General features: G+C 44.2%; 1 protein-coding gene across 1 annotated transcript; it reads left to right on the top strand.

Annotated features, from left to right (window-relative positions):
* Positions 1 to 596: 596 nt before the first annotated feature.
* Positions 597 to 12,590, top strand: ALAS1 (5'-aminolevulinate synthase 1). Its single transcript, XM_083721257.1, has 11 exons — positions 597 to 818; positions 2,215 to 2,438; positions 4,744 to 4,959; positions 5,814 to 5,966; positions 6,067 to 6,289; positions 6,756 to 6,940; positions 8,313 to 8,492; positions 8,588 to 8,752; positions 9,786 to 10,054; positions 10,727 to 10,889; positions 12,290 to 12,590. The coding sequence occupies exons 2-11, from the start codon at positions 2,240 to 2,242 to the stop codon at positions 12,448 to 12,450; spliced, it is 1,914 nt and encodes a 637-aa protein (XP_083577383.1). The 5' UTR covers positions 597 to 818; positions 2,215 to 2,239; the 3' UTR covers positions 12,451 to 12,590.
* The last annotated feature ends 8,829 nt before the right edge of the window (positions 12,591 to 21,419 follow it).

Below are 21,419 nucleotides of genomic sequence, written 5' to 3'. Positions count from 1 at the left end.
AAGTCCCTTGTCTGTTCCTAATAGGCACAGAAAGGGCTTCTCTACACTTTCCTCTGCACTTTCCAGGCACTGCCCCTGCTTTAAAACTCTGTGTCTGATGATCTTTCCCCCCCCCAAGCTTTCCTTGTGAAAACCTGTTCTTTAAAGCTGAATTGGAGCAAACAGCAATCTGTGGAAAACCCAACTGACATTTGATCTGATTGAGTGCTAAAGAGCAGGTTTTTGCAGGGAAAGAGGTTAAAGTGCCTGTAAAGAGAAAGAGTGGGGTAAAAGGTAAGTATGGCTAAATACTAGGGCAGCAATCACAGGTGGAGTTGGACAGCATGTTTGTGTGTGTCCTTAGGGGTTGCTTTTATCTCTCTTAAGGAAAAACACTTTCTACACATAACTGGGTCATAAAGTAGAAGCTGAAGGTGGGTGGGAGAGATGGTCCTTTCGAGTTCTGTGATTCTATGCAACTAAAACAAGGCACTTCTCCGCAGCCGCAGCCGGGAGACACAGAACCATCTCGACTCTCTCCCTCCCCGCAAATAAACCCGGGGAAGGAACATACAAGCGCGACGATTATTTAAGCGGCTGAGGGACATACTACGCCCCCTCGCGAGGAGGGCGAGTTGCCAATCCCGGCGCATGCGCGGCGGCCGGGCTCTTGTGGCGGCGGCGGGAGGGGGGGGGTTGCCGCGGGAGAGGCGTCTTCGGGTGCGCGTGCGCGGTGGTGCCCCTTTGCTTTCGACTATATAGGCGGCGGCGGCCGGAGCTGGGTTGACACAGAGCGGAAAGAGCTGGAAGACGAGGGTTGGAGGGACGCTAATTGACGGGTAAGGGACCAGTGGGGGGGGGGGGGGGAGGGAGGCGGGTAGGATGGCGGCGGGGGGCGCGTGAGGGAAGGAGGCCCGGTTTCCTTCGGAAGCGGCGCTTAGCCCTCGCTTGCTCGTGTCCGAGGCGGCGGCGGCGGCGGCCCAGCCGGCACTTCTTCGCTCCTGACCTTGTCCGGCCTCGGATGGACGGAGCTGTCCGGGGCGGGGGAAGCGGGTGGCCGCTCGGGGCGCCCTTGGCCGCCGAGTCCGGGCGAGATGCGGAGGGGCTTCTCCTCCCCCTACAAAGCACGGATGCTGCCCCTGGGCGAAAGGGGCCGGGAGGGGAGAGGGAAAGCGGGGGGTGGTCCTTCTCCCCCTCTTCTTCCTCCTCCTCGCCCCTGATCCCTCTGTGCCCATCTCTTCGTTTCCTCCGTGCGCCAGGAGAGAGACACGGCCCTCCTTCACTTGCGATCGGCCACAGAGGAGTCTTCACTTCGGTCCCCCGCAAAAGAATCCGAGACGAGGAGGAAGAAGTGGCCGGGTTGGGGCGATCTCGTTCAGCCCTCGGGGATGGAGCCTCCCTAGATCTGCCGGTGTCAGTTTTCTTAGGAGACTTAGGAGATGGGGGTTTCCGACACCAATAATTTCCCTGGTTTTTAAACGCCTTGAAAACAGAAGTGTTGGCGGGGTGGGGCGAGGTATTGCAGGTTAGCGAGTTCATTGTGGCATATTCTTAGGTGGGCTAGAGCTCGCTTCACTGAACCCATGAAATATTGCCTGTCCAGATACTGGCATCTAGCGTTATCTGTCATTTTGGGCAAGCACTCAAGGCTGGCTGTAGTCCACAATGTGCTATGCCGTAATAAGTCTTTGTAAGTTTTAACATGCTGCAAGACTCTTTGCACACAACGTTGCAACAGATCCGTAGGCTACCCTTCTGGAACTGGTGAGTCAAGATTCTTTGGACTGCCTATCCTCCCAGTTTTTCTTTCTTCCTTTTGTCAGTCAAGGGGTCATATGTGAAATTATCCACTGCTGAATTACTATGCCAGTGGTTCAGGTATTTTGGCCTGTAGCTCAATGCATGTGCAGCTATTTAATCTTTGGTGGCGCTATGTTTTTGTTTTCTGTTGTTTGCTTTTGCTTAAAGGTTGCTTCATGTAAACATCTTGAACTGGAGGGCTGTCCTTTGTAGGACTGAACCTGCAACTGTGTGTGTAGATCGTAATATGTTAACAATCTTGTGTGCATCTAAAAGCTGCAAACACATCCAAAAGTCAGTAACCTATGTATGCTGGTCATCTATATGTTTGTCATATGTGAAGTGACCCCAGTAGTTCTTGAAGAAGTCTTGTATACAGACTGTCTCTCTTGCATCTTTGTATGAGGTTAAACTACATTGTTTTGTTATTTTCAGCAAGACTTTTGAAAACTCTTGAAAAATGGAAGCTGTTGTTCGCCGCTGCCCATTCCTGTCAAGGGTATCCCAGGCTTTCCTGCAAAAGGCTGGCAAATCCCTTCTTTTCTATGCCCAAAACTGCCCTAAAATGATGGAAGTTGCGACTAAGCCTGCTTCACGTGCCCTGAGTACTTCATCTGCTCACTGTCAGCAAACTGAAGAAACCACTTCAACTAGTGAGAGTAAGGCTTAACTTTGCGATTTTGCTATTTAATACTGCATAACTTGAAACTTTCTTGAAATGTTGTCCTTACTAAATTGAAATACAGCAGTGAGCATACTTCTGGAACCCAATGGAGTTGCAATACCATTGGCCTGATCTTATTCATCAGTTAAACCTCCTAGAATTGCCTGCTTGTTTGTACCTGTTCAGCAATTTAATTTATTCTACAGTACTCTGACGCGGGTGGCGCTGTGGGTAAAACCTCAGTGCCTAGGACTTGCCAATCGTATGGTCGGCGGTTTGAATCCCCGCGGCGGGGTGAGCTCCCGTCTTTCGGTCCCAGCTCCTGCCCACCTAGCAGTTTGAAAGCACCCCTAAGTTGCAAGTAAATAAATAGGTACCACTTTATAGCAGGAAGGTAAACGGCGTTTCCGTGTGCTGCGCTGGTGCTGGCTCGCCAGAGCAGCTTCGTCACGCTGGCCACATGACCCGGAAGTGTCTTCAGACAGCGCTGGCTCCCGGCCTCTTAAGTGAGATGGGTGCGCAACCCTAGAGTCGGACACGACTGGCCTGTACGGGCAGGGGTACCTTTACCTTTACCTTTACAGTACTCTGAAACATAGGGTGAGATCTAGTAATGGCAGCCTGTGAGTGCAACAGCCATACAATTGGGGAAGGTGGGGGGGACATTCTTAATGTAGTGCAATGGCCAAATCCAGTGAGTGGGCAGCTTAGGGCAATAGACATGTCAAACAGAATTAATCTGTGATACCCTGTTTTGTATTGTTATACAACTTCTGCTTGAATAGCAAATAGCTTGCACAACAGTGCCAACTCTCCTTGATATGGGATCTTGCCCGTGGTGATTATAATAGAAGTGATGCATTACATTTTAAAATTAACTTTTTATTGGCAGTATGATTGGAAATGGTTTATTATTTCAAGGCAATATGATGTTAGCCAAGTTCACTTTTGAGAAAGTGGTAGGCTGACTGAACTTTGAACGTCCTTTTCCCAGTTACAGAGGCCAGAGTATATTGTAACTCGCTCTCTGTACAATCTAAGAACAAGGGTGAAGAACAGTTTAAAAAGTATTGCATACGGTGGATGACACTGATGAAGCTTTTGCAGGGCAACCTTCCAGGGCCCACATGCCAGCAGTAGGGGGGGGGGGCAGAGACAGAACTGGGCAAAGCAACAAATGGAAATGTTACCTTTGAACAGTACCCTAGTTTCCACACACACACACACACACACACACACACACACACACTGTCTAGGCAAGCAAAAGGCATTATCAAAGTTCACGTTCCAGCCATGCAGTAGTGTATGAAGTGGGACCGGTGAGGAGAATGGCTAGTGTGGTTGGTCACGGGGTGTGGTTTGCAAAGAGATTCAGGGGCCAGATAGGCTTGAGAGGCTGCATTTGCCCCTGAGCCTCAGGTTCCTCATTCCTGATTTAGGGGCATCTTAAATGGCAAATGACCTGGCACCACAGTTTTGCCTTTTTTGAACTTTGCTTTTGTTGCTTAAAATATCTATAATCACAGGCTTTCTACATGCTGTTGAAATATGTTTTCATCACTGCATCAGGAAGTGCTAACTAAAGGCAAGAGCCTGGCAGGAGAAACTTCAGGAAGCAAGAACTTAGGAAATACTAACTGTACAAATCTATGTTTTTCATTAGAAGAAAATCCCACTTAATTAAATGAGGTGTACAACCCTTCAAAGTGTGCATAGGACTGCAGTCTAAGGCTTTTATCCTATATACTGTAACTTAGAAGTAAATCCCATGGATTCAGTTGGATTTCCTTTTAAGTAAATGTACATAAGAGTGTGCTACTGGTTCTCTTGAAGACGTCAGTTAAAACTATATGTTATACACTGTTATTGTGAGGCATAACCCTGATTTTTAAAATATTTCTAAAAAAGCAGACTTCTCATTAATGAAAGAAAACTGTCGTGTGTTCAAATATACTTTATGTCAAAACTAATAATGGGACTGATGTAACGATTCATCCATTTCTTCTTTTCACAATACTGGTCCGTTTGTTTAGTGTTCCCCTTTAGTTTTCTGAGTATAGTTTGATATGTTGCTGGGCAGGGGGGAGAGTGTAGTGTTTCCGCTCTCTGAGTATTTTTTTAGTTTGGTTAGTTAAACAGCGCTTCTGAATGAAAATGTTTTCAATCCTTACAGTATCTGGATAATATTTAAGGTATTACACATAAAATATATTTTAAGACAGATACAACTAGCACCCCTATCAAAATGAGTACCTCAGATACCCTTGTTGCATACTAAACACTTTATTCTTTTATTCAAGAGGCCAGAAATTCACCAGATGTGGCCCAACGAAACATAAGCAGATCCCAACTTCCATTGAGCCACCCACCTGCCGCTAGCCAGAGTGCTAGCCAAGCCACTGTGACTAAATGCCCATTCTTGGCAGCTCAGATGAACGAAGGGAACAGCAGTGTTTTCCGCAAAGCTAGCCTGGAACTCCAGGAGGATGTGGAAGAAATGCAAGCAGTAAGAAAAGGTATCACCTCTTTGGAGGTTTAATAAAATTTGGTTCTAATCGTGCTAGGTAGATTTTAAAGAGAGGAGACAAAACTGAACAAAGTTTAGTCCAAGTTTCTCAAGCTCTTTAAATTGTGTACCTCTTGCAGAATCCACATGTTGCACATCCATTGGCTTGGGTTTTTCTGTCTGCTTTATTTACAGTTAGTTGTTGGTGTAATAATAATGATCATAGTTCTGAAACCTGTCTGAGCCAAAGATCTCTCTTTCTAATGGTGGTGTTTCCTGTAAGTACAGTTATGAAATAGAGGAAAACACTTTGGGACAGTTAATTCACATGCTGCTTTAAATGCACTGTAAAATAACAGACTTTCACTTGCCTCTGCTCTGAAAGCATGGCTACTTTTAGGGAAACACTAATTGATTCTCAGTGACTTGGACTTTGAATAGGCCACAATACAGGGAAGAAAGCAAGTGGACACCAGTGTAGTGCTAAGCAGTTGTTCATGTATAACTATGAACTTTTGTTGTCTAGTTAACTAGAGTAGATTCATGCAGCTGTGTTTTATTGGTTGGATTTTTGGGGGGAAATGTGGGATAGTCCTGAGTTTGAAAATAACTAACACACATAAAACTGGGAAGATACCTATCATGAAATGAACAGTAGAGGGCTGAGAAACAGTTATCCCCTATGTGAATCCCCAGCACTGCCAGGACTTATTCTGAAGAAAAAAAGTACTTGTAATCATTAAATATACTACTTCATTCAGTTACAGTAACATTTTTTAAAAACAACTGCATTGTTTACACATGAAATTTAATTTGAGCTGTCCAATCACTACTTTAATTTTCTTATGCCACCTTGCTATGTAGAATTTGCCAAAACACCAGAAAGTACTGTTGCGGTAAACACTAAGATGGATGGGGAAAATCCAAATGATGGCTTGTTGAAGAAATTCCAAGATATGATGTTGAAACAGAGACCAGAAAGGGTGTCTCATCTGCTTCAGGAGAACTTACCGAAATGTGAGGCACAGTCTTATTTAACTTGATGGAAATCAAAAGCTTGTATAAACTTTGTTGGTTGTTCTAGCTGCTTACATGTGCTAATGCCTTCCTCTTCTAGCTGTTTCTACTTTCCAGTATGATCAGTTCTTTGAGAAAAAAATTGATGAGAAAAGAAAAGATCATACATACCGTGTGTTCAAAACTGTGAACCGAAGAGCCCAGGTTTTTCCCATGGCAGATGACTATTCAGAATCCCATAGCAGCAAGAAAGAGGTGTCTGTCTGGTGCAGCAATGATTATCTTGGGATGAGTCGTCATCCTAGAGTTTGTGGAGCTGTTATGTAAGTGTTTTTTAATTGACAGTAAAATGTTGGCTAATTACATTGTGTCTTTTAGAAGCCCACCCAACACCATTGTTGGTTACAAGCAAATTATTAAGTTATAGGTCCTCTTTGGTTATTAGGGGACCTTTTGTCACTGTCTTTTCTTTGTAATGAGCCACCCACCTGTATCATATTTCCACATGACACCAAACTGGTTTTAAAAGATTAAATGGAGTTCCACTGTATTTCTTAATACAGAATGCTTCTCCTCTAATTACCACAAGTAGTTTGCTTATAATGAAGAATGTTTTTTAAGAAATCTCAAGCTGGTAACCTATGAAATTCCCCCCCAAATTATCCTAGTTTGTGCTTGGCTTTATCACTCAGGCCAACTATCCCCTACATGAATGGGAATGCAACTTATTTGCGAATGTGAGATTGCTTCAAGTTGTGTTTAATGACCCTGTTGGAACCTTCCTCACAGGGAAACACTGAAACAGCATGGTGCGGGAGCAGGAGGCACCAGGAATATATCAGGAACCAGTAAATTCCATGTTGATCTTGAGAAAGAATTGGCTGATCTCCATGGAAAAGATGCTGCTCTGTTGTTCTCTTCTTGCTTTGTAGCAAATGATTCAACACTCTTCACACTAGCCAAAATGTTGCCAGGTAAATCTAACATGAATATGCTGTTCTACTGTACCTTGAAGGAATTGCTAAAAATATATATTCCGTGGTACATTCATTTCAAATACTGTAAAACACCAAATTGCATCAAGATTGCCCCATATTAATTAAAGACAAACACTTAAACTAGCTTGGAGTTGAACGTGGCTAGCAGTTTAATCAATCCAGCCAGGTTAAGTGCATGTTTTTGTCACCTCATGGAAATTGTATCAAAAGCTTTGAACTGAAAAAACCCAAACTAGATGTGTGAAGACAAAATGCAAGTACAATGCAAGCGCATAGCGTCTAGGGTTTTGTTCCAAGGATTCTGTGTATACATGAAAATTGCTTATACCCAAACCCTTGGAGCCGCCCCGGCGGCTAGCAGGTGAGGAGGAGAGAGAATCCCCCATACTTCCATAGCCTGTGCACTGGGCAGGCTTTGCCTCCCAAGTAAAAGCAGAAAATGTAGAAGTTCTTTTTATGCCAGGTAGCCCCAAGTGGACCCAGTGCAAAAAAAGCTTGCTGGGCACATCCTGCTTGGCACACTGCCTCTGGGAGGCTAGGGATGTTCATGTGAGATCTTGCAGGAACCTGGATGGCCCCACAAGATCGTGTGCAAAAATCCCAAAGCTGGTGCTCTGAGCGCGCATTCCCCCCGCAGACAAGACAGGAAGCTTAAAAGCTCTTTACGTACTGGGTAACCCCAAGCAGACCTAGCAAAAACATAACTTTTAACCTCTCCACCAGGCTTGGATTTAACTTGCACAGTTCCAGCCAGCTTGTTGAAACTGCGCAAGTTAAATGGGTATAAGATGCGGCTGTATGGTAGCTGAATTTGAAGGTACCACTTTGGTTTTTTGTTTCTTTACATATTTTTCCTATGTTCTGGGTATCTAATGACACTTCCTACATAATGTGTGGCCACAGCGGTACCAAGGCAACACTGGATCATTCCTGCCCTGCTCACTCACTAGATTTCCTGCTTAAAAGACTACCCTGTTCAGTGATGTTGCTTCCCTTCCAGAATCATAGAATGGGGTTCTCCTAACAATTCTGGATTTGAGCAATAGTTGCCAGGAAAATTCCAAGAACAGAATTTGAAAATTGAGGTGACTTGCAAAAGGCAGGACCAGCTGGGTAATATCTGGGTTCAAGGTTTGAACCTGCTGCCTCCTTTCCCTCAGATACAGGTATCTTGTTTGACAGGTTCCCACAAGAATCTTATTGCTCTAGGTTTCTTTACATTCAGGTTGGGATAACCCGATCTCTCTCTAGCTGGATTAGTGAGTTGTCCTAATCCTATCCAGTTACAGATGATCAAGCTGCAATGTAGTATTTGATTGGCCTTCTCTCTCTCTCTTTCCCTCCTCAGGTTGTGAAATCTACTCGGATGCAGGAAACCACGCTTCTATGATTCAGGGGATTCGAAACAGCAGAGTGCCAAAGCACATTTTTCGCCATAACGATGTTGGCCATCTCCGAGAACTGTTGAAAAAATCGGATCCATCTATTCCCAAAATTGTTGCATTTGAAACTGTTCACTCAATGGATGGTATGCTTGCTATATCATGCTCCAGGTCCTGAAAACTGGGAAGACACGGGTTCTGAAATGCAAGAACTTGATATATTACTATTACCTTGTTTTAGGTGCAGTCTGCCCGTTGGAAGAGCTTTGTGATGTGGCTCATGAACATGGGGCAATCACCTTTGTAGATGAAGTACATGCCGTTGGGCTGTATGGAACTCACGGTGGAGGCATAGGAGACAGAGATGGGGTCATGAATAAAATGGATATCATCTCTGGAACGCTGGGTATGTGCACACTGGTGCTGTTCATTCTAATTTTGAGTAAGAGTGACTAAGAATGAGTCATAAAACAGAATGATCATACCCTTGTAATTCCATTTGCAAGGATAATTTGTATTTGTGGTAGATCCTCCATTCCTGCATTAAATCAATGTATGTGAAAATGTTGGTTGTTTTACAGAGTCCTCCTATCTTTACCTTGAACTTAACTCTGTAAAGTAGAACATTCTTAATCCTGAAACCTGACGTGGGAGTTGTGTAAGGAGATTTGGTAGGAACAGAAGTAGTAAATGTATGTCGTGGCAACAAGTTTTACCAGTTAAGGCTATGCTTATTGCAATTTCAAAAGCTGCAGTAAAAACAATGTACCAGTGGAAGCACTTTACCTCCATAAATTTTAAGGAACTATGAACTGGCAGTTGGTGTTACATAACAACTGCAAAGTTGTACCCACCCCAGACTACTTGCTCTTATTATGCAAGTGATATATAGGAGTACCTCCCTTTGGAGGTATTGGTTTACACAAGGTATGCTTTCTCTGTAGATAGTAAGACGCTGTTAACACAAAGTAGCAAAACTAGTAGAGAGGACTGAATATTGTGCTAATCCTTCCTATTTTTTTTGGTCCTAGAAGCCCTCTTGGTGGGCCAGTTAGAAAACTGCTCCTGCCACTGAAACCTGTTTGACAGTTGTTTTTAAGCGTCGCCATGTGATGTCAAAATGTACTGATTCCCCAAAGATGGCTTCATGTCTGCCTTTTCAGATGTGGTCAGGCGTTTTCTTTATGTACTTTCCCTGTATACATGTGTTTGTGTGTGCACACCTTTAAGCAGCTTATTTAAAACTGGGGTGGTAGTTCTGTATTGAACATACCACCTTACTCTGTTGTATGAAGACTTAAAACAGCTCTCTTCTGTAGAAGAGGGATCAAAATACTGCATTGCTTGTTAAACATCTGCTTTTTACCAAAATTAGTGGTTAGGTATCAAAAGAACTGTAAGCCAAGGATAAAATAACCTTTTGCTTGTTTTTCCTGCAGGCAAAGCTTTTGGCTGTGTAGGGGGTTACGTGGCCAGTACATGTTCTCTGATAGACACTGTCCGTTCCTATGCTGCTGGCTTTATTTTTACAACGTCCCTGCCCCCCATGCTCTTAGCTGGCGCTCTCGAGTCTGTGAGAATCCTCAAAAGTGCAGAGGGGCAAGTCCTTCGCCGCCAACATCAACGCAATGTTAAACTCATGAGACAGATGCTGATGGATACTGGCTTCCCTGTAGTGCACTGTCCCAGTCACATCATTCCTATCAGGGTAAATATTTAAAGACTTAATCCTGTACATAAAAACTCCATTGTTCTTTTATGTCCCACAGAAATTTCATAATTAAATCTGTATGCATTTACATTCTTTATCTTGTTGAACTCTGTAGAATATGGTATCTTCCCTAGTTCCCCAAGAGGCATCTTAATGGTTATGACTTCAGCAATCCCCCCCCCCCCACTGTTTCAGTTTAAATTTATGCATAAAACACAGATTGAGAGAGTAGGAGATTGATGGCAACCTGCATTTCTTTGCTTTCCTGCCCAGGACCCACAGAATACAGCAATCTGACATTGATTAGGGAAGAGATTGTTATGAAGCCCACATGGTCTATTGAAGGAACCTGGGATGGGGATACCCTGAGGTCTCCCTGGCAAGAGAAGTGGCACAGGAGTATATCACTGGCCTTCTTGGACCACACACATGTGCTTCGTTCTCCCTGCCTTTTCCGCTTCCACCCCACCCCAAAGCACTTGCCTCCTAGTTTTAGCTTGTATCTTACTGGTTAATAGTTCATGCAACTAGCAGTGTCTATAAGTACAGGTCTTTGTAACTATAACTTTGGGAGTCTGGTCATGGGAACACCTAGTTGGTCCTTGGTGGTGCAAATAATGTATTTTTACAGTCTTGGAAATGTGTCTAGAAATAATCTTTCTGCCTCAGGTTTCAGATGCTGCTAAAAATACTGAGATCTGTGACAAAATGATGAGCCAGCATAGCATCTACGTCCAAGCGATAAACTACCCCACTGTGCCACGTGGGGAAGAGCTGCTACGTATTGCCCCTACCCCACATCATACACCACAAATGATGAACTATTTTATTGGTGAGTGAACAAAGACATAAAAGCACAGCATCATTTCCTAACACTTTTCTGACTATAGTGCTAAAGAACTATTTGGGCACTTATTGCTTGCACAATTCCAATCACGTGTGGCAGAGAGTAGGGCTGCCGTATCCACAACACCCCTTATTCTCATTAAGGTTGAAGGCTGAAGCTAGGAGCCCACTCTACACTCAGACTCCCCCATGTGACTTTAAACCCTGATCATGCATGGGGAGCCTTTTATGTGGAGCATGGCCCTGCTGTACCCCCGCATGTAACTGGAATCCCCTAAGTAATTAATGCTCAAATAGGGTTACCCCTACAGAAAAAAATGTGCTTTGTCCCTAAGGCTGAACTATCATAAACATGAGAAGCAGGATGGGTGACTGCAAGTACCACTTCCTAAAATGTACATAAGCTTACACAGTGCAATATATAAAACTGAATTTGAGACCAGTAAAGTTTTTTTGTGATCAGGTTAGATTGCTGGGGTAAAGGTAAAGGGACCCCTGACCATTAGGTCCAGTCGTGGCCGACTCTGGGGTTGCGGCACTCATCTCGCTTTATTGGCCAAGGGAGCCGGCGTACAGCTTCCGGGTCATGTGGCCAGCATGACTAAGCTACTTCTGGTGAACCGGAGCAGCGCACGGAAACGCCATTTACCTTCCTACTGGAGCGGTACCTATTTATCTACTTGCACTTTGATGTGCTTTCGAACTGCTAGGTTGGCAGGAGCAAGGACCGAGCAACGGGAGCTCACCCCATCACGGGGATTCGAACCGCCGACCTTCTGATCGGCAAGTCCTAGGCTCTGTGGTTTAATCCACAGCGCCACCTGCGTCCCTCAAGTACTGGGTTAGTGCCAGTAAATCTGCTATTTCTGTCCTAACACACACAAGCTTACTAAACAGTTGTTGGCATTCATCTGTCTCAAGAGACAATGGAGTTCACCTCTGGGGGTGAAATCAAACTGAAGTGACCTCTTTGTGGCGCAGGCTTGGGCTGCCCCTCTTGGCCTCACTGATGTGATCCAAAGGAAGGTTGAGCAATACGTTTGGCACCAGGAGTTGCTGGAAGGAGGCGTACAAGGCTCCATCCAACCGTTTTAGAGACTCCATTTCAGATTTGCGTAGGGTTTTGGAGGCTTCCTCCAAAAGGGAATATTGTCTAGCAGGTAATACAAGAATTGAGGTTGTCTCTCCTAGTAAACCTGTAACAGGCAAAGGGCCATGAAACCTTTGAACATAACGGGGTCATTAGGGTTTTAAAATTCAAGGCTACTGTGTTAAAGAAAGCTAATAAGGATGAACCTTGTATTAGTTGTTTTGTGTCTTCATGCTACAGATTAGCAAGAGTGTTTGCTTTGTCTCTGCAATTACCAGAGTTTCCTTCTCTTGCAGAGAATCTGTTAGCTACTTGGAAGGAAGTTGGCCTGGAGCTGAAGCCACACTCCTCTGCTGAATGCAACTTCTGCAGGCGACCCCTTCACTTTGAAGTAATGAGTGAAAGGGAAAGATCCTACTTCAGTGGAATGAGCAAACTTGTGTCAGCGACTGCATAAAGCAAACTATAGTCCTATCTATGTCTAGTTGTCTAGTGTTCAAATGTTCACTGTAGCCTCTTTCCTGCATATGACATGCATTTTATTCCGTAGCTTAAGAACAGAATTCCTGAAAATAAATTTTCAGATGGTGTATACTAGTTCTGTATTTTATGGTGGTGTTTTCTTTTCCCATCCTCCAATTATAATCATTGCAGATATAACAGATAGCATGTTCAGATAGCAGTAGAAACAAGCTGGGGTCCTGTTAATGAATAACTCATCTAGTCTTTCAGTTGTGCTAACAAATTGCCTTAACAGACTAGGCTAGATATTACTAAACTGGCAAGGTTCTGAACCTGGGTATTCTTTCTGCCTGTGCCAGGCCCTCTAATACCAAGAAATTTAAAAGCCAATAGGAAAGAGATGTTATCCTTTATGCAGGTTTAAGAATTTTTGGGGTGTTGGGAAATCAGTAGGTTGCATACTTGTTCTCCAGTGCCATGCATCTACCTAAAATGAAAGACTTTAACCAGTAATTGCTCAAGAAAAAATGCAGAAGGGGGGAGGTAAATGCAGAAAGAAATAGCATGCGTGTAATATCACTTGGGGTAGAGAGGAAATTTTATCAGAGCTAGTGGAGTTTGTCCCCAGACTGTTTTCAAGTCCCAGAACTCAAAAAATGGATTTGGGGAAGGAATAATGTATAGACACCCAAGAGTAGAGGGATAGGATGAAACCGCTTTCCATGCACAAAGGTACCGGGGCCTTGATGAACAAGGTTTTCCTGCAGCTTATAGTAATTTATATCTAGTACTTTAGCCTCACCCAAACAGATGTTGTCTCAGCTGGGGAAAAATGCTAGATTTTACATAGGTGTGCACATACCAGCATCTATATAAAAGTGAGGATGTTGGGGTTGTCAAATGCATGAATTGAGTGAATCATAAATTCTGTGAGGCCTTTCTTCAAAATATAAGAGAGACAGTGGGATAAGTTAGAGAAACTTAGATGATTGTGTTCTTTCACTCACTCACTCTCTCTCTCTCTCTCACACACACACACACACACAGACACACACACTTAACATGGGTGTGATTATTTACAAAAAAAGTTTCCAAAGTAATCGGACCTTGAGAAAGTATGTGGAGTTGCACTTCTCCCCTACTCCTATGTTCAGAATGACTATTCACTTCCTGTTTCAAATAAAGGCAATGGTCTCTAGTGGACTGAGAGAAGCAAATAGCACTCTCAAATTACTGGAGGTAAGAGTTATGAACACAAATCCCTTTCAAGCCAATAGAGACATAGCTAAGCATTTGGTATGTTTGAATAACTAAAAATTGCATAACAGTAGGTGAAAAGGAATTAGTAAAGGGTGTGTCAAATCTATTTAGTAGGAAAAAACATTCCAACCACACATCGTCTACTTGTATGCTGATAATCCATGCATATATTTGACCCAGTGCTCAAAGGTTGGGGGGTGGAATCAATGGGGACATGCAGGTGGAGCTGGCACCCACAGCCCCCTCCTCATCTCACACCCTCTCTCTGCCCCCACCTTTATTTCCCCAGGTGTTCTTTTGAGAACCTGGATAAGATTATAGTCAGACTATAAACCCTATTATCCATTGCTTGGCTAATTTCCCAGCTCTATGACTGCTTCAACAGCTCAAGTTTTCAAACGTACTTACCATCCAGAGTCTTTCATTATCTGCATTCCCAAATCAAATTCCTAAGTGGAGGGTGGATATTGGTTAGCAACTATTAGGACTCCTATTTCTCCCCCCGCCCCCGCGCACATATTTGAATTCAAGTCAAAAAAGATGCTAGCAGCTTTTATAAAACCTGGGCGGATTGGTCTGAATCCAATAAACCAGATGTTATTTTAACCTTTTGTGTTTTGCCTTGGAAAAAGGAAAATCCTGTGAGAAATTAAGCTTCTGTGTTCTGAGGGAAGATGATCACATTTCTAATGCCAACTTTCCAGTGAGCGCAGAAATGAGCATTGTTTGAGCTTTATAGTGATCCTGTGAGGCAGCTTGTCTGAGGGCCATTGTGCCCTCCAGTCACGAAATGTGAGTGATAAATAGCAGGCCAAAGGACACCTGTGCTCCTTTCTTGCATTCAGTTTTCTCTGTGCTTACGAAATATAATTTGGCAATATGTCTGACCCCAGACATCAATGGTGAAAGGCCAGCGACAGCCCTGCCATTAGTGAGGCAGCCCGTTTGGGGTGTCATGAAAGGCCTGCACATTAGTAGTGCTTTAACGTATTGCTTTATTCTTACTCCCTAGGCGAGATGCTTGTGGTATTTTTCTCATTCAAGCATCAAAGTAACTTGGTCAGCTTTGGGTACTATGCACCTTGCTTGGGGGAAAAGGTGAGGGGCAACCATTTGCCGTTCCATCTCAGGCAGAAAAATGTCTCGGGCCAGCCCTGTTAAAGGCACTCCTGAATCCAGTTTGGAAACCATGCTGATTTCAAGCATGAGGTCTTGTCGATGGCATAGAGAGGACCCTCTTCAGCTGTGTTGCTCTGCAGCTCAGTACACTAAAGGCAAAAAAGACCACATCAACAAGGCCCCAGAGTAGGTTTGTGTGCAGTATCTTATATTTCAGAGTACTGCAAACACTGGTCCCTATTGGTTTATTGGAGGTGGTAGAGAAACGGAACAATGTTTTGGCCTGACCACTGAGGGTTCTGCATAGGACCCCTAAGAATACTATTCTGGCAAACGCTGAACTTAGGAAACCAGGTAACACCCACCCCGGGGGCACACGCCCCAGTGTATGTATTGACAGCATGAGCCATATTTTCCTGTTAACAAAAGGAACTACAATCTCAACTAAACCTCCTGCCAGTGTCAAGCTTTGTGGGAAGAGGGGAACTGAGGGAGCATGTATTGCGGACCTGCAACTCCCTTTGTGGAAATATTTCTTCAGTCCTGCACTCTTTAAACTTCTCTTCTGATGAAAAAGAAAAGAGCAGCTAAAACAGTTTAGATTTGTCTTCGCTATATAACCAGGCAGATGAAGGTAGAAATTAGAAGCCATTTTTTTTGGCCTGCTGTTTCTTTCCTAACGTGTGTGGTGCTCCTGCCTTGCTTATGGTATATTATTTGCACTGCACCTGCCATTGGAAATTGATTGGTTCCAGAACACAAATCACTTGTCGTTCTTAATTACTAGATAAGGCACTGAACCCTACATTGTTGCAGATTACAATGGACTTTGCATCTCACAGCTGCTATAATAATAATAATAATAATAATAATAATAATAATAATTTTTATTTGTGTGTTCTTGTTCAGAACAGTCAAACAAAGATGGGAAGGACAGATGACAACTCTGACCCCATTCCCACCCTTGTCCTCCCTCATCTTTCTGTCATAGTAGCACCAGAAGCTGCTTCTCTTCAGAAGAGGGCCTGGAATCTGGACAGCTGCCACAGTCTTCCAACAGGGCTGGCCCAAGGCATCCTCCACATTTCAGATATCAAAGCCAACCAGACTGTCACATGAATCTTACTTCAACGCTGGCAATGGCCAGAATCCTCTGCTGCCCAGCAGTCTCACTTGGGGGCAGATCATGTGACGTACAGTTCCTCCGCTCCTCAGCATCTGCTGCCATCTCACTCTGCCTAATAGTAGAGCCGGCCCTGCACTTCATGGATTTCTCATTTTCTCCTCAGGCGGCGGTGATTGCGCACTTATCAAGTGATCCTCTCACTCCTAAACTGTTTTAAAAGTGTGAAGAGTCCCACCCCTTTCTGGTCTCTTCACCCACCCAACCCACATTTTCTCTCAAAAATATTTTGTTTTTCTCCTTCCACTTTGCTTCTGCTTCAGCATGGACAGAGGACAGAAACTGCCCACACTCCACCCCTAGATGACAACTGAGGAGAAAAGAAAGGGGAAGGAAGCACCTGCTCTCTCACACTCTGCTACTGCTACTACTACTAGGTGGCTGTTCCGGGTTGCATGAGCCCAAAACTTTCTGTTATCCCTTGGTTGGGCAACAGCACCAATAAAATAATAAAATCAGAAATGCATCACATTGGCCAGCCTAGCATATTCTCCCACGTACGATCTTGATTGATTCAGGGCTGACCCTATCTTTAGGTCAAATGGCACAGCCATCTCAGGCAGCAGATGCTGAGCAACTTAGAGCAGAATGGGATGTTATGTGCCAGCTAGTTTGCTGAACTCAGGTATGATGGAGGTGCTGCCCATAACCTGTGCCAGAGTAACATTCAGCTGCAGTCTTGTCGACTTCTATACATGGAATAAGGAGAGAATCTTGCCTTTTGCCTCAGGCAGCATAATGTCTTAGCCGGCCTTCCTTGGGCTTCTTACCATGCAATGATGTACATTTAGAAGTTGAAGGCTGCAAGAAGGGGCTACAGCCCTCCTCAAAATTTGTTGGGAGGTGGCTGAGCGCCCCCAGGTATAATCAGGGGAAAAAGACTGTTGTTTGCAATCAGGGTTTAAGTGATGCTCTGTAATGTTATTTTAGTTGTACTCCAATCAGTTACAAGGAACACGATGCCATTCTTTCCTTCTGCCAATTAGCCCTTTCAAATTGACTCAGAATATTAGTTAGCCATTTATTTGATTTATAACCCCTACTGTCCCAGGGACAAGTGACGTGTTTATAATTTTTTTAAGGTAGTGATGAAACCATCCCCATTTCAACCAGAAGGGTTCAACAATCCCTCTTCCTAGGCAGCTCTGGAAAATGTAGCTGTGTGAAGGGAATCGGGGTCTCCTAACAACTCTCAACACTCCGAACAAACTACAGCTCCCAGAATTCTTTGAGGGCAACCATGACTGTTCAAAGTGGTATCATACTGCTTTAAATGTCTGGTGTAAATGTGGCCCTAAGTTAGTCGTGCTTATTAACCATGTGGGTGCATTGGGGAAGACTGCAACACTATGTTGTAAGAAGTTAGCTTCTCTCTTCATTACAGATTTGAAACGTGCAAATGTTTGGAATATTATTACACTGATGAGGCTGTTCCTGCAAGTCACTTATCTGATATATAAAACACACACACATACATAAATATATAAATATAAATAAATAAATAAAATAAACAACTGTGTTTACGCGAGAGCCTGGATGTTATGCATAGCTGCCTCAAGCTACAGATGTATTATTTTTGACATAGGGCTGATGAACTGGGAACAAAATTTGCAGTCTGAAAGGGGGTCCCCAGGATCTGTGTCCCCCCCCCATAATTTGTTGCTTCATTTCATAAATGAAAATGCCCCTAGTGGTCATTGAGATAGCTTGATTTATCAAGAAACCACTCTTCTATTTTACTGTTTCTTTTCTTCACAGTTTTTGCCAAAATAAAAAATATCTTTAAAGTTCACAAAACTTAAAAGCACAAGCATCATGCGTAACGCATACAATTTCTTGTTAAAAAAACTAGAACTGACAATGTTATTCTCTCTCTTGCACATTGAGCAAATACTGTACCCCAACAAAATATATTAGAAAAAATGAACTGCAGTGTAACAACCACAGTAGCAGACTTTTGCAGCCTTTTCCCAACACATCAAGCCATTTCCACACATAAGGGCATCACTTCATTTGGCACACATGTTCCGTCATTTGACATACATTTAAGGTGAACAGGACACTGCCCCAGCAACCTCAGTCTGCCCTTTGCCAATCTCACCTGCCAGTCTTCTTACTTAAAACCCATCCTTGGGGGGAGGGGTAGCACTGGCTGTGTGCTCTCTCATTCTCCTTAATCTCAGTCCTCCTGTGCTTGTAGAACTCAGCAAGGAAGATGACGAGACAAAGGTAGAATTAGTTGGCTCTGCCTCTCAATGACTCTGGCTCCACCTACTGTTGGTTTCTCTGCCTTGCACCCTACTAGTCCCAATGGGCTGCAGCCGAACAAATACAGCTGTCTTTTGACTATAAGTCACCTGGCTGCAGTCCTTTCATCAGAGGGATGAAAAGGAAAGCAAGACTATTCAGAAAGTCATTTTTCTGTTCTTTGGACACCTCTTAAGATATCATAACCAGATTCTGTGTGATAGTTCCTGAGCTCAAGAAACAAGTTTTCATCTAATTTTGGGTACAATTGAACACTACAGTGGTACCTCAGGTTACATACACTTCAGGTTAGATGCGCTTCAGGTTACAGACTCCGCTAACCCAGAAATAGTACCTCAGGTTAAGAACTTTGCTTCAAGATGAGAACAGAAATCGCATGGCGGCAGCGCAGCGGCAGCAGGAGGCCCCATTAGCTAAAGTGGTGCTTCAGGTTAAGAACAGTTTCAGGTTAAGAACGGACCTCCGGAATGAATTACGTACGTAACCAGAGGTACCACTGTATTGTGAATCAAGATACTGGACTGAAACTTTCTAAACTGCACTGATTTTGTTGTTTCTTAGAATACCTAAGCAATGCTGGGCATGGCTGCTCATTGCTTATAAAACAATACTGAAGTAAGCTGTTTCACAAAGCACCTTGTTAGTTATTTTCCCCAAATTGTCTATTAATTCTCAGCAAGGCAAATACTAAGTGCTTAAGGGAAGAGTTGCCCAAATTCCCGAGGCATAAGCGCTTTGGAGAAACTCCCTAAACTGAAGGTCTAAACCTCCCTGTGGTCAGCCCTTGTGGGAAACTGATAACAAGGTACGCTGTCCTTGCATTCCTTTGCCTTTGTCTATTTCTTTGTCTCTACAAAGAAAAAAGAAATGTTTTATTGCAAAACATAGGATTATTATTCATTTTAGTAAACTATGGAGAAGCATAATTGCCCTTTTACTCATGGCTGAGGAAATCTTAATAATTTGCATAGCAATTGTGTTGCCATGGCTACACCAGAGTTTCCTGCAGCCAGCCTGTGTAAAGTGGGGAAAGGCAGAGCACATTCCTAAGCTTCCGTTTCCACACTCCTGATATGCAGAGAGGCCTAAGTTTCATTACAGCCTTATTAAAGCAGAGTGGCACAGTGGCTGAAGTGCTGAGATGTGGATGGGGGGGGGGCGAGGACTAAGGCTCAAATTTCTGCTCAGCTGTTGAGGCAGAGCAGATGGCTTGGGCAAGTTACTACCACTCAATATAAGCCACCTCACTAGGTCCATTGTGAGGATAAAATACTTCTCACAGCTTTCGTGAGAGAGAATGGAGTATAACTATACCAAGCAAATAACCAATGCTCCTAAATTGTGTTTTTGCGACAATTTATTTCTGATAAAATGATCTGGCCCACAAGAGCCTTAAACCGACTATGTGGACTATGGCATGTGCAAGCTTCTGCCATAATAAATTTGCTAGCCTTTAAGGTGCACCAATACCTAGTTGTTGCTGTTATTTTTGCTACCACAGGCTAACATGTAGCTACCCTTCTGGAAACTGTCAAGGTAAAGGTAAAGGGACCCCTGACCATTAGGTCCAGTCGTGGACGACTCTGGGGTTGCACGCTCATCTCGCTTTACTGGCCAAGGGAGCCGGCGTACAGCTTCCGGGTCATGTGGCCAGCATGACTAAGCCGCTTCTGGTGAACTAGAGCAGCGCACAGAAACGCGTTTACCTTCCCGCCGGAGCAGTACCTATTTATCTACTTGCACTTCATGTTTTTGAACTGCTAGGTTAACAGGAGCTGGGACCGAGCAACAGGAGCTCACCCCGTTGCGGGGATTCGAACTGTCGACCTTCTGATCGGCAAGCCCTAGGCTTTGTGGTTCAACCCACAGTGCCACCCGCATCCCTGCATGCCAAAGTTCACATTTACCGTAAGATGACTGTCCTGAAAAAAGGGCAACTGTCTTCAGAGAATCCTGTCAAAAGAAACTGACCCCGATATAAAATTACAGTATAACGAAATGTTCCATAATTTATAAAGGGCTGTGACATGACAAGTCAGCAGGTGGCGCTGCAGAATCACAATATTTAGGACTCTCAAGTCAAGACCATTGATACTTTTCATTTTGAGCAGCTGAAACAAAAGTCCTTGCAGGAGCCTTTGAACTGCTCTAATATTAACCCAGTACTGTCCCTCTACTGTAACTGGTGTTTGCTTCCTGGGGGCTCAGGAAGGGAATCTTTCCCAGTGCTGCTTCTCTTCATTGGATGTGCTATGAGTTGAACCTAGGACCTTGTGAATGAAAAGCTTACACTCTGTCACTGAGCTATGATTCAACAACTGCTTTCATTCATGTTCTTTCTGATATTTCACATTGGTTCAGGTGAGCCTGGGTGTGCGCGGCCCCTACCCCATTTTCTAGTATGGGGTTGTTCCCTGGATTCAGGTAAAACACAGGCTGCTCCATCAAGCTAGAATTCCCCCTGCCTCTTCTGTTCTCCTGGTGTCTTAGGAGGGTGCCAAATGCCCTATGGCGGTTCTTGTGGCTGAGTGGCCAGTAAGCAGTTTGGTGGTGTCTGCAGTGTGGGCCCAAATCTCAGGGACTCCATCTCTTTTACCCCTGAGAAGCAAAAGGTGAGTGTTGCCCCCAGAGAAGCAAAAGGTGAGTGTTGCCCCCTGCCCAATTCCCCTGGTGGGGCTGAACTGTTTCCCAGACCCGTACCATGCAATGAGTCATGGTGGTGTGTGTCAGGATACCCAGATTGTCACAACACCGTGGGCTGCTTCTGCATCCATGTGTCATGGTTGTAGTGTCAGCGCTGATTCCTGGTTAGTTGGCTATGGAGCAGTTTCTTAAATTCAGTTTTGAAGCTTGCAGTGCACAACTTTCCTGGCAGGCAGCCTCATTTATTTTAGGAAGCAACCACCCCGGGCAAAAGCCATTGAGGCACCTGCAGTTGCCACCTTATTTTCCCCTTGATCTTCTTCTGTGACTGCCTCCCTCCCTTTCCCCATGTCCCACCCTCGAGTTCACGAGCCTTTTCCTGCTTACTCAGAGATGAGTCACAGGTGAAGACATTGCTGAGCTGCTCCCAGAAGCACCAACTTCTGACGACTCCCGGGCGTGAGCGGGCAGGGTTCGCGGCCAGGTGAGGC

The sequence above is a fragment of the Podarcis gaigeae genome (genome assembly GCF_964106915.1).
Source record: "Podarcis gaigeae genome assembly, chromosome: 2".
Classification (NCBI taxonomy): domain Eukaryota; kingdom Metazoa; phylum Chordata; class Lepidosauria; order Squamata; family Lacertidae; genus Podarcis; species Podarcis gaigeae.
Note: the sequence above shows the minus strand (reverse complement) of the source record. Positions and strands in the feature narration are given on the sequence as shown.